The 12974-nt window shown below is 34.0% G+C and overlaps 1 protein-coding gene across 1 annotated transcript; it reads right to left on the bottom strand.

The window, feature by feature from the left end:
- Positions 1-217: 217 nt before the first annotated feature.
- On the bottom strand, positions 218-9113 carry LOC135832672 (glutamate receptor ionotropic, kainate 2-like). The gene is made up of 18 exons (XM_065346062.1): positions 8946-9113; positions 8454-8609; positions 8160-8344; positions 7882-8054; positions 7629-7770; positions 7399-7554; positions 7093-7263; positions 3332-3435; positions 3006-3120; positions 2620-2838; positions 2348-2432; positions 2103-2241; positions 1869-2006; positions 1584-1782; positions 1272-1500; positions 1007-1122; positions 711-863; positions 218-595 (listed from the first exon to the last, which is right to left on the bottom strand). The coding sequence occupies exons 1-18, from the start codon at positions 9049-9051 to the stop codon at positions 428-430; spliced, it is 2754 nt and encodes a 917-aa protein (XP_065202134.1). The 5' UTR covers positions 9052-9113; the 3' UTR covers positions 218-427.
- Positions 9114-12974: the final 3861 nt, after the last annotated feature.

Below are 12974 nucleotides of genomic sequence, written 5' to 3'. Positions count from 1 at the left end.
TCTACAGGGTTGCGTCCCCCCGCCTTTAATTATAAAATACATAGGTGTCGTAAGAAATGATCTCCGATGGTTTCTTACGACACATATTAGATAGAAAATGTAATTTTATTACCATTTTTATAATTAACATCATTTTGGCTAATTAACTACTGTTTGATGTGTTTTGATTTCCTACCGTATCTACTACAGTTTCTCTCTTAATTAAAAAAAATGTACATCAGGTATAAAACTTTCATTCAGGAAATGCTGTTACATTTGTGGAAATTATTTCTATGATGTAATGTAGGTATCTGTAAACCGTTGAAGTAGGTATCAAACAGATACCTAGACCTACTACATATTGTACTTACTAATACACCGTTTGTAGTACATGGTACTTAATATTTGATGCTCATCGTAAAGGAATCTTTGTCGCAAGTAGGTACCATTATGAGGGCTCATTTTGCGAACTACCAAATGCCATAAACGCTTTATACCTATCGAGTGGATCGTTATTTTCGGATGTTTTTTCAGATGGTTTCCTTACTGGTTTCGTGGTTATATGGCAGTTTAATACGAAGTGCAGTTCTTTCCAAAAAGCAGTCCTGAGAGGAATCTGTAAAGTGTAGTAAGTTGTAAGTATACGTCTTATTTATTTAAATTGAGGTAAGTATGATTGTATATGTAATTTCGGTAATCGAGATTACGTATTAACGCGATGGCTTTAGTACCTTCTCTGTGACAGCTACTTTACGTATGTTCCATAAAAATTCTAATACGGATAAAATTAACGAAAATGCCATTCCAATCATAAGTACTACGAAAACTCCTCCAACTTGAGCTACAGCCAGAGCGTTGTCTTCCAAATCGTTTTTCTTCTTTCGCTATTGTGGCACAAATTTTATATGTGATAAGGTAAAGGTACTTAGGTAAATGATAATGAATAACCTTAAAAGTAGGTAGTTCTTAGGATAATGTATAAAACGCGAAATATCAAAATAACCGATGCCTTATTACTCATACTCACATTACATTTTTTAGATTCATCCGTTACTATCCAGTATTTCTCCTTTAAGTCTCGTACTTTACCTTCTTCTTGTAGTTTCAATAATGCTGTCGTTATCGATGTTCTGAACGGAGAATCTGCAAATCAAGCAAAATGCCCATGGTAGGTATAGTATAAATAAAGATTGCGTACCTATCTATGCAAATGAAACGAATAACGATTGTAAATTTGCAACGTTTCAAATTTCATCTAATCAACTTTATATCAATGCTGCGAGCATTCTTACTTAAAGGCATTGCAATTCCGTACGCTTTGTTATCTAATAATCCACCGACTTGAGTTAGCCTACAGTTTCTTTCAACGTTGTATTCGATGGTCGACGATTCCATAAAAAATGCGAATCGTTTTTCTCGTAAAACACGATTCATACCTTCATCGTTATTTACAGTAAACACTGGTGGTTTCGCCGACTCCATGGTAGCCCAAATTTTTTGAAACATATTGTCGTTAGATTTCTGAAATAGAACCAAATAGGTAATTTAATTGTCACGAATGAAAATAATTCGAACGATTGATACTATACTTAGTAGGTACCTACTTCGAAGAACGTTCTCGTTGAGCCAGCTCGGTTACATCCGTATTTGATTACCGACTGCGCAGCTAACTGATCAACGTCTTTGATTTCAGTATCCATTTTATTGGTTGTGAGAAAAGCGGCTAAATTGGCGGTATACGTGGAAACCATGATAAGTGTGAAAAACCACCACATGGATGCGACGATTCGCGAAGATGTGGCCCTTGAAACAGAGTAAAAAATGAGCGACCACCTTATTGGTTGAGGAATTAATGCGAGTACGAGTAGGTATACTCGTGAGATGTTTACTTGGGTAAAATATCGCAGCCTTGCTGTAAAACTGAACCTAAAGAGAACCATAAAGAGTTGACTAGTGATAACGCATTCTCCAATTCTTCTACGTTGGAATCGCACGGATGAGGACTCTCCCAATCGTAAGGAGAAAGCCTACGAATGTAAACGCAGTGTTCTACGATTAGTAGAGTATTTTAAAATTTTTAAATCTAGGTACAACGAGTAATGCACGTTTATGATGAATCGCACCTCGATACGAAGAATAATGTAATGGACAGAGCGAGTAAGGAAGTAGCTACGCATAGCCAAACTTCAAATCTGAGCGGTTTTAAAAATGAAAACATTTCCGTTTCTTCTTCTTTGCCTATTTTGTATAAAATACTAATACCTAAGCATGGGAAAAGAAAACGTTAGGTGGATGATTGTACATATTTTCACCATCGAAATTAATTATGAATAAGTAGGTATATATATGGGATATGTAAGGCGTTTACCCAGATTCATAAATGGTTTGGTAAAATCGACTACTTTTCTTCTCTCGTGAGTTATTGTTAAATCGCAGATTCCTAAATCTGCTCGCTGTAATATTTAATAAAAAAACATGGTAAAAAAGAAAACAAAATTCAAAATTTAGAATGAGTACACACGATCAAGCGGTAGACATTTTCAAGCTGGCGAGTAGGTAGTTCGGTGACACAACAATTAGATAGGATGGTACTTGTGGAATCATTATAATTATGTAAGTAGGTACTAGGTATGAATTTACTCTGTCTTGAACTTCTTTTATTATTCCGTCCCATTTGCCGGTGCTAGCATCGTAGTTACCGCGAGAACCAGTCACCACGATTCTATATTTGAATTTTCTCTCTCTAGCTATAAGGTCGATGAGCTCCTTCGCAAATCCCGTATAACAATTTCCATCATCCATAATCAGTTCACCTATCGGTTCTGAGGAATTGGTGCAGTTCATCAAGTACGGTATACCCTGCAGAATGTGTAGATATTGAATTGTCATTGTCTTTTTCTATCTTCTCAAATAGGTACTTACTCGTTATACTTATTTGAAATCTAAAACTCTGAGTAATTATCTAGGTACTTAGCTATAGGTAAGTACATATAAAGTTACATATTGTATTCGTTTTCAACACTCACAATCATCGAAGCAACTGTAAACGTTTTGTTAGCAGCAAGTTCCCTATTCTCTTGTTCAATTTCTGTTAAATTCCTAGAATAAGTGATTCTGTTTTCCGGATTCCAGTTTCCCAACCTGAAGCGTGTTCAAGTTAGCATTTATAATATACGTGGTGGCAGCTGCAGATTGCAAAAGGTAGTGCGGCTGTATCGCTTTTTTGTATATAGGGTGATGAGTCTTCCAATGGCAAATTAAAAAAATATGATAATGGAAGAAATCAGAGAAATTTTTGAAATTTTTTATGAAATTTTTTGAGGGTGCGTAAGTTATTACAAGTTTGCACCACCTTTTTGGCATGTTGAAGCCGCCACCGAGTATATGAATATTATGAAAAATTCTCTCGCCATTTTCATTGATTTTAACGTGATCCGTGACCATTTTGATTTCAGTCTGTGAAAAGAACATTTTACCAACGAATTATTTTAGATAGATCGAAGCATCGTCATCTTTGTAATATTACATAGGCACAAGCGGGTTTATTCATTAAATTAGATAGGTACATTATTTTTTAATTTCTTGTTTATATTTCAGGCTTGTTAACCACCAAAAAAAAATTAACCTTGACTAAGACACTTTTTTCTGGAAATATCACTAACCGTAATAACCATAACTGAAAAATATGATATCCATCCATATAATGTTGAAACATCTTTCTGACACTATAGTAAAAATGACTTACTAAGCCTCTATAATAAAATCTGGTCTTCAGGTTTTTTTCCTCAAACATGGAAAACTGCAACTGTCATTCCCATACTTAAACCTGAGAAAAACGCTCACCTTCCCTCCAGTTACAGGCCTATTTCCTTAACTTCTGTCCCAAGTAAAATTCTAGAAAAAATGGTTATGAAACGTCTTGTATACTTATCGACTCTACAAATTCCCTCAGTTCTTTTCAAAGTAGCTTTCAGAAAGAAAAAATCTACTCTGGGCCATCTTTTTAGTCTTACACAAGAAATCAATACTGCCTTTCAAAATAAAGAATTTGTACTTTCAGTCTTCTTTGATCTTGAAAAAGCTTTTGACTTTGACAAAGCATGAAGATACAAACTACTTCAAAAAATACATTCTATTGGAATTTGAGGGCATTTAGCTTACTTACTTCATTCAAAACTTTTTATCAAATCATACCTTTAGAGTCAGAATTAAAAATCTGTAATACTAACTACTAATATGCGTACTCAGAACTTTTTGAGTTTTTGATATTGAAAATTGAGTCCCCTAAGGCTCTATGTGCTTAGCAGTTAGCACCCATCCTATTTATATGCCTAATTGATGATATCAGAAGGTATTATTCCCAACCTCTTTCCTTAAGAATTTTTGCAGATGATATAAACATTTGAATATGCTCACATAACATCAAACTAGCCTCAAAAGTAATCCAAAACACTCTCAATTGTATTGAAAAATGAGTTGAATAAATATGGACCAACATTTTCTGAATCTAAAACTCACTGTATACTTTTTACTAAAAGAAATAAAATTTACCTAGAACCTATTCTTGAATTCAAAAGACATCCTTTAGTTTTTAAACCAACTACTGTACCAAATTCCTCTGACTTACTTTTGTTAAAAAACTTGCTTGGACTCCTCATTTTCTCAACATAAAACCTGAACTTAACAATAAATGTCTAAAGGTACTAAAAATTGTTATCTAAGAATCCAAAGTAGGTACCTATGTATAACCCATCACGCCAACTATTAATACTCCACTTGTAGGTACAAAGCTCTGATACGTAGTAAAATTAAGTATGTAAGCCCATGCCTTATAAACAAACCTCTCAAATAAAACTACCAACATTCTTAAAACTGTTCAAAATTCCTCCTTGCGCATTTGCATATGTGCTCTCTAGTCTCTATTCTTCTCCAAATAATAGCATCTATTGTGAAGCTGCAGAGCTTCCTCCTGATTCTAGGAAAATTCTCATGACCAACAAATTCATAACAACTGTTGCAAGATAATCCATCTCACCCTCTTCAAAAATCACTCAATGTCTACAACTCTCAGCATTTCCTCCTCCTCCATGGGTACTTCAGGCCCAATCCCAGAATTTATCAAAAAAATGAATAACCTACAAATTGACCTAGAAAACCTTATCCATAAATCAATATCTTATCCCCCTTGGTTTCTCAAACCTATACAGATGGAACTCTATTTAAGAAACTACCTACTCAAAACATGATCACTCTCCAATTCCCCATTATTATAATCAAGAGTAACTCATCACATAGAACTGTTACCTATCAAACTATACAAAATCTTATGCTTCACAGATGATTCAAAAATTTCCAACATACATACTGGTTATGCTTTGACAAAATTCTCAATTTCAAAATTCACAACTGTGCAGCCTCAATTTTTACTGCAGAACTCACTGTCATAAAACATTGCCTAATAGATATATTTTCCATTCAATTAGAAAATAAAAAATTCCTAATCCAAAGCGACTCTGGGGGGAAATCTGCCCATGCATTGAAAAAGACACCAAAACCAGTTGGTTTATTGACGTATTCTGAATGGTACTCATGAAAAAGAGCTGTTCAGAAGGCTGATTGATGCATCAAAAAGAAATCTGCTAAAAAATATGCCACGAGAATATTTTGTAGCGTATATTTTTCCTGTGTAAGTCCACAGTGCATTCAAATTAAATGGTGTGTTTCTTTGCGCCAGAAGAAACCTACTACAAAATACGCCACTAACCTGTTTTTGGCGTATTCTTTAGCGTATTTGCTAAAACATTTGTGTAAATGCAGTCGTTGTCGTGGTTCCTTGTCCTTTACAGGACATTGGAAATTGCATTTTGTGGTACACTAACAGGGTGAGGCGAATGCCTATTGCCACTGCGATTATTCTGGGGAATCGACGTTGTTTTGAGCTTTCACTAGTAGTTTCCTGTTGCTTTCTACGCTATCTACAAAGTAGCTCATACATCACTAGCCGGGTTCTTACAACCTTGAGTTCTATAATCACCGCTACCTGTAGTTGATCAACCAGTTACAGCTTTTTGATATTGGCAACAGATTGCGTGCATCCTGTTGCCTCTGCTGTTCTGGTGCTCGGAGCTTAATGTGTAATACATGTTAAATGCACTACAATGTGTACATTACACATTAATGCCTGTGTCTCTAGCGGGATTTGAACCCACGACCTCTTGTTCAGAAAGCTGTGGCTCAACCCACTAAGCCACCAAGCTTCTGTAAATGCAGTATTTGAGGCGAATGTTTTTTAGCATAGTATAGAAATATTTGCATTCATTCAATCACATGCCGTGGTGGTTAGGTAAGTAGAAGAGTCGCTCTCCAACTCAGGGTCCTGGGTTTGATCCCTGGCAGAGCCAAAAAAATTTTCATGAATATTGGACAGTGGCAGAATTTATTGTTTAAAAAAATACACGCGCACATTAATGAGCAGAAAAGTATTGGCAGAAAGTGTTGCAATTCCTGCCGTGTTTTTTGTCGCATACATATCATTGGCAGATTTTCACCCAATGGGGTAAGTTCACTGCTATCCATTCAAAACATTTTTCCTGATCATCCCATAGTCCAAGACATCCATAAGTCCCTTTTCAGTTTTCAACCTTCAAAATTATGATTACTCTATTAGCTTCATGTATGTTCCCAGCCACATAGGTATCACTGGAAACGAAACTGTTGATAGATTAGCAAAAACAGCCGCTGTCCCCTCCTCTCTTACCTCTCTCACTCCTGATGATATTAAATCTATAATCACTCACAACACATTTACCAACTGGCAGAACTTTTGGTTACAACAACTTCAAACAAACTTTTCCAACATAAAAAAACAACCCTCACCTGGAAAAATCTAGGCCATCTGAACAGAAAAGAATAAATCCTCATTACTAGACTAAGAAGAATCTGTCAGTAAAAAGTCACCAGACCCTCAAAAAGAATTTCAAGTAACATGAGGACATTCTGTGGACTACTTCACCAACATTTTGCCGTAAGAATTAAGTAGGTAGGTATATAAATAAAACATTAAATAAATTTTTTTTTCTAGGTAAATAAAAATTCAAATTATATCAAACTCACAGTCTTGATAAAATTTATCAACGAGGCCCCCTCGTCGAAAACAGGCTCTTTTGATTTACAACTCAGTGGTATTTGCTTCAACGTATCACCCTCTGATATCTCGTCCTCCAAGAACATATCCAGTGCTTTTGCGAACAGGTAAACTGCATCGTACATGAGAAATGCTTGGGACTGAAAAACCATAGGAAAACGTAAACAGACTACGATTTGCTTTCAAACTGCAGTACCTAGACCTAGGTACCCACCTTCTCAATCATAAGCCAATTCCCTATTGTGTAAAAATAAATTCCTTTTCGGATACGTTACCTTGAGAACGCGCACATTATCGTGAACAAATCGAGAAAATAAGTCGTAATCGGAGCTAAATTCATCGTCAGTATAAGTGACTGGATTAATAATGCTAAAAGTTGTCAAATTGGTCCCTGTAGCCTGAAATTCTTTCAGGTCTTCTAAATGAACGTCCTGAAATAAAGCTTTTTAATACTTGATTCTTTCGTTTCAGGTTACAAAAGGTAGGTAACGCTATGTTGATTTACCAACGAAACGATTACGTAACCAAAATAAGCGCCCATCAATTCGAGTTTTTGAGCTTCTTTCAAAAATGGTTTGACGTTCTCCTTCGCACAACGTATCACAAATCTCGTTTCAGAACGTATATGGATTTCTTTCAGTATAGGTCTGTCGAAAAGAAAAATATGAAACTAACATTGGTGAAAAAATGAACGAAATAAGTGAGAAAAAAATCTTCGTATCTACCTATAGGTATGATTCATTCTTACGAGTACTAACCCATAATCTCCAGTTTTAGGAAGTTGCTTCAACACTATCGGACGGTAATTTTCCTCTCTATTCAATTTTTCGTGCTCGATCAGCAAGTCTTGAAACATGGCCAAATCTTGATCGTCTTCGTACAGCAACGTGAACGCCGACCAATCCATGTCGTGAATTATTTCTTGAATACCCTGCGATAATTTTCAATTTGCTGAATTCGCATCATTTCTACGAGTACCTATAGGTAGGTACTACTCGTAGTTTTGATCGATATCGAGGTTCTGCTGCTGTTTTACCTTGGTCATATCTCGCATTAAAGGGAACATATTCACCGAGTAGCTGTTCTTGTTCATGAAAGGCTCGTGCGTTGAAAATAAGTACGGAATTTGATAAAAGTCTGTGACGGATTGAGTGATCGGTATACCTTCGGCGGAATTTGGCCCTATTACCGCCGAAATACCATCTCCCATCGTGGCACATACTGAAAAACAAAGAAACGACGAAAAATAACGTATCATTTTTACGTACTTATAGTCATGGTCTCTGCACAGTGTGAGCAGAATAGAATCAAATGTGTAAAAACTACTTACTGGTATTCTTGATTACAAACGCATTTTGAGAGTCGATAATTTTCGTAATATTTCTCAGTTTAGTCTTCCTCAAAAGAGAAGCGTCCTTGTTTATGTCATTGATGGCCGCTTCGAATGCTGTAATTTCGTCGGTTTCGTCAAATCCAAAAATACCGACTGTAAATTTTCGTAGAATTTTAATTACCTAATTAATTGTGAGAAGGTGTCTAAAAATTAATTTGACGGAGGCGATTTCGGAAAAATAGTTTGTTATTGGTCGAGTGGGTCACTAACAAGCACCAATTGCGAGCATACGAGCTAAAATTACTTTTATCAGGTTCTATGGTTTTTTTTATTTTTTGGAAAACTAGAATTTCCAAAATTCTGCTGGAGCCTCCAAAACGGTTCGAAACCACGGCCAGTCGACTCAAACACGTTGCGATTAGGGTACATTGTAAATTTCAGCTTTCCATTCTTCATTTATATAAGTAGGTAGCTGTAATACTTACTAACCTACATTGATATCTTGCGGAGAGTCCGGAAAATGTTTCGTTAGCCTGTTGCCATCACAGAATAAAACTCCCAACAAGCTTATCACAATAAAAACAAAGACTTTCATCGCGAGGCACGAGACGAGTAATAGCTGCAGCAGTTCGCATTACTACTAATGTAGCTGGTGCACTGTTAATTTTGCTCAGGTCTCTAATTTAAAATTATTTTTGAAATATTGCCAAATCAACGGCATCGTTAACGCAACAAAAAACGAAATAACTGTCTCATTTTGATCATTCGTAAGACTCTTTCAAAACTGCTACCGTGAATCATCTCGTAGCTCGCAAATTCTACTTATTCCTGCGGTTTTGGGACATTTTTTTGCATTTTCAAGTAGGGAGAATGTTCCACGAGAAGTGTCAAATAGGTATTTACTTGATCATGATAATACATAAATTATTGTGGCAACAGCAAGCAACCCAAACTACTTCAGTGTAAATTAGGTAGCCTAGTCTGAGAGTTGAAGGGGCAACGTAATGGGCTATTCTAGACTAACAAATGATATTATAATTGTAAGCTGCCTATGTTGCAAATAATAATGAGTTATACTCGTATACTCCACAATTCTAAGATTTTACGAATTTTGAATAATTGTTCCTGAAAAATTGAAACAGAGTTTGGATAAATCTATTCAAATGATGCATCTACTTAATCTACAATATTTTCGATTTTTTATTCAGCGAATACAAATAGATATTTTTTGCCAAACGTAATTATTATTATTGTATTTTTGACTTCATTTTAATATGTTTTAATGTGTTAAAGTGAAGTTCGTTGGAAGTGAAGATTGATTAGGTACCGAAATGTCTGCCGATTTGGAAAATAAGAATCTTGGTTTTTTGGAATTTCATGGTTTAAAGAAGATAGTTGAAAGATTATGTGCCGGAAGCTGACCAGAGAAGATCAAAATGGAAGAAGAATATCTCGCCATTAGCCATCTTAAAATTTACAGGCTTCTTTAAATTAATGAAAACATTTTAGTACGAATCACAATTCACAATATGGTCATAACCAGCTAAATCAAGTTTAAAATCTATTTATACTATTGAATAAGTTATTTTCACATGTAGCGTGTGATTTGAAGACAATACAGTACCAAATGTGCTAATCGGTGACGTTTCATCTTTCATATCAAACACTAGAATACTCAGAACATCTTGCTTTAATATTGTTGCAAAAAAATCATTTTTGTCAAAATAGCTTTTTTGCTTCCAAAAAATATATTTTTGCCAAAATTGCAAACAGAAATCAAATTTTTATTTAAATCACCAAAAAAACTTACTTTTTTGCAAAAATTGTAAAAAAAATATATATTTTTATAAAAACTGTTTAAAAAAGTATATCAGAATTGCCAAAATAGTACTTGGTTGTTATTACAATTTATTGTCGAAAAATCTGTATTATTTTTCCAAAATTGCAGAAAAGACTTTGTACTTAGTCAAAAAAGTCTGTTTTTTGTACCAAAATATCAACAAAAAAAATCAGCTCAGTTTTTATTTATAAACATTACCAAAAAAATCTTACCTTTATTGTCAAAATTTTGAGAAAAAATTCCAGTCTTTGTAGAAATTGCAAGATCCAAATTTTTCTTTTTTTTTTTAAATTGAGAAGAACGCATGTTTTTTAAATCAAAAATCCCCCAACAAAATTGTTTGCCATAATTGCGTAAAGAACATCACAAAGTATAGTTTTTGTGCGCCACAATTGAAAAAAAACACCAGAAAGTACTCATTTTTTGGCTCCTAAAAATTGTGCCTAAATTGGAAAACAATCAAATTCACCTAAAACTCTTATTTTCTTGGCAAAATATTGTATATTTTTTTTTTTTGCAAAAAGAAATTTCTTGGCGAGAAAAAATGAGTACTTTCTGGATATTTCAACCAAAAAAAAACCAGTTTTTTTCAATTAAAAAGTTTTTTTATCAAATTTACCAAAAATCCTTATTTAAGTAATAAAATGAGTACTTTCTAGATATTTTGACAATTTTTCAATTGTGGCATAAAAACCGCACATTCCTCTCAACTTTGAAAATAAATAAATAAAAATAGATCTTACAATAATTTTTACAAAAAAAAGACAGAATTTTTCTCAATATTTTGACAATAAAATTATTTTGGTAATTTTTATAAAAAACTGAGCTGGTTATTTCATTTTATTTTTTTGAAATTTTGGCACAAAAACAGATTGTTTGACAATTTCAATATTGAAATAACAACTTTTCTAGCAATTCGGACGTTTTTCACAGTTATTGAGTAAAATTATATATTCAAGTGCAAACTTTCTTGAGCATTTATTTGCTTCATAATTTGATCCAATGAGCAATCTTGATATCAGATATCTCAATTTGAAGACTAAAAGAGTTAATAAAATTATTAACAGGAAATAAAATTTAAAACGTAGTACACACCTTGAAACCGTTGAGTATGCAATTTATTCAACATTAAAGTCTTAGAAATGGACTATTCGCAGGCTTTAGAAATATGTACCTACTACATCCAAAAAGACAGCGAAATTCAAAACCACCCCAAAAACCGTGCATTACTAACGAACACGAATGAATCTAGCCCAAAAGCGTTTAAAAATTGATAAGTTATTTTGAGAAGAAAAAAAAATTCATTATTATACAGCTAGAGAGGAGTTTATATTTTTTCTGATTCATACTTCGAACATTTTTTGAATTTGAATAATAAATTCAGGCCTCAAGGACAAAACAAAACATTTTGTTACAGGAGAAAGGAGGATTGACAACCGAAAAATAATTGCCGACTGATGTGAAAAAATTTTTTTAAAAAATACAAATCTTGCCATGACTTGAAAAATTTTCGTTTTTCTTGTTCAATTTTTAGAAGCCTCATACATGGAATTTTTCATTTTGTGAAAGAGAATTAGAATGATGTTTTTTTTTTCAATTCCAACTTTTAGAAAGGAAAACAAACATGTCCAAACGAAGTGATGGGCAAAAGCTTTCAAAAATTTGAGTTTCGAGAGGTAAACAAACATTTAGTTTCTACACGAGTTGATTTTTTTATTTAAAAATATTTTTTTGAGTCTGAATAGACAGTTTAATTTCGAAACAGAAAAACCAACAAGCCTGAGTAAAGCGAGGATCAAAGTTTTCGAAAATTTATAATTCAAGAAGTAGGTAATATTACAAAGGTGGTTCAAAAAGTAAGTTTCCCATTCTCGTTTTTCGGGGTTGGTTTGCACTGATCGCGCTGAAATTTCTACCATGGATCAGTGATACTGTGGTTAGTATTTGGTGAAAGTTTCGTTGCAATCGGTTGCGTTTTGCGTGTTTTATAGATGCATAACCATTACGACGACGGATGAACTTCCGTCCAAGATGAAGCTGAGGGGTGTGATCGAGTTTTTTTACCCTTTGAGCAAATCTCCGATCGAATTTTTCCAAAAGGGAACACCATAAATGAAGTTTGATGGCTGGACAATTTGATGAAACTCCAAAAAGCAATTTGAAACAAATAGCATTGCCCAAAAATTAGTGCTCCTTTTGGACAACGTTAAGCCTTATTTCGCCAACAAAATGCAGGGCATAAGGAAAATTTTTAAATGGGAATTTGGTAAACGATTAACCACCCTGGCAACAGCCCCTCTGTTTTATTGTGTGATTTTTCAATTTTTGGTCACTCGAAATTGACTTTGAATGGAAAAAACGAAGAAACCTAACTTGTTGTGAATGAGTAAATATTGCAAGTTGGATGCAAAGTTTGGGAACGCGCAATTTATGATCTCGTGCCACGGTGGAACAAGTGTGTTGATCGATTAGGTGAGTATGTAGAAAACTAGATTAGAGTCTCCTCTTTCCAATGATATGTTTACTTTTTTGTTTTTATGAAATATAATATTTTTTACAAAAATGGGAAACTTACTTTTTGAACCACCTTTGTATTAATAATAAGTATTTTTTTTACAAGAAGTCAATTTCTCCACATTTTTGTCATTTTTGAAAGGTAAGCTTAAGCAATGTACCTA

This window comes from Planococcus citri, chromosome 1 (genome assembly GCF_950023065.1).
Source record: "Planococcus citri chromosome 1, ihPlaCitr1.1, whole genome shotgun sequence".
Taxonomy (NCBI): Eukaryota; Metazoa; Arthropoda; class Insecta; order Hemiptera; family Pseudococcidae; genus Planococcus; species Planococcus citri.
This window is presented reverse-complemented; position numbering and strand designations above follow the sequence as displayed.

What these genes read in the sequence shown, in the direction of transcription:
- LOC135832672 (XM_065346062.1), bottom strand. Translation starts at nt 9,051, where the DNA reads ATGAAAGTCTTTGTTTTTATTGTGATAAGCTTGTTGGGAGTTTTATTC. An exon ending in TCCGCAAGATATCAATGTAG is followed by an intron (nt 8,610 to 8,945) that starts GTTAGTAAGTAT and finishes GAAAATTTACAG; the next exon opens with TCGGTATTTTTGGATTTGAC. An exon ending in ATGAATCTAAAAAATGTAAT is followed by an intron (nt 864 to 1,006) that starts GTGAGTATGAGT and finishes GTGCCACAATAG; the next exon opens with CGAAAGAAGAAAAACGATTT.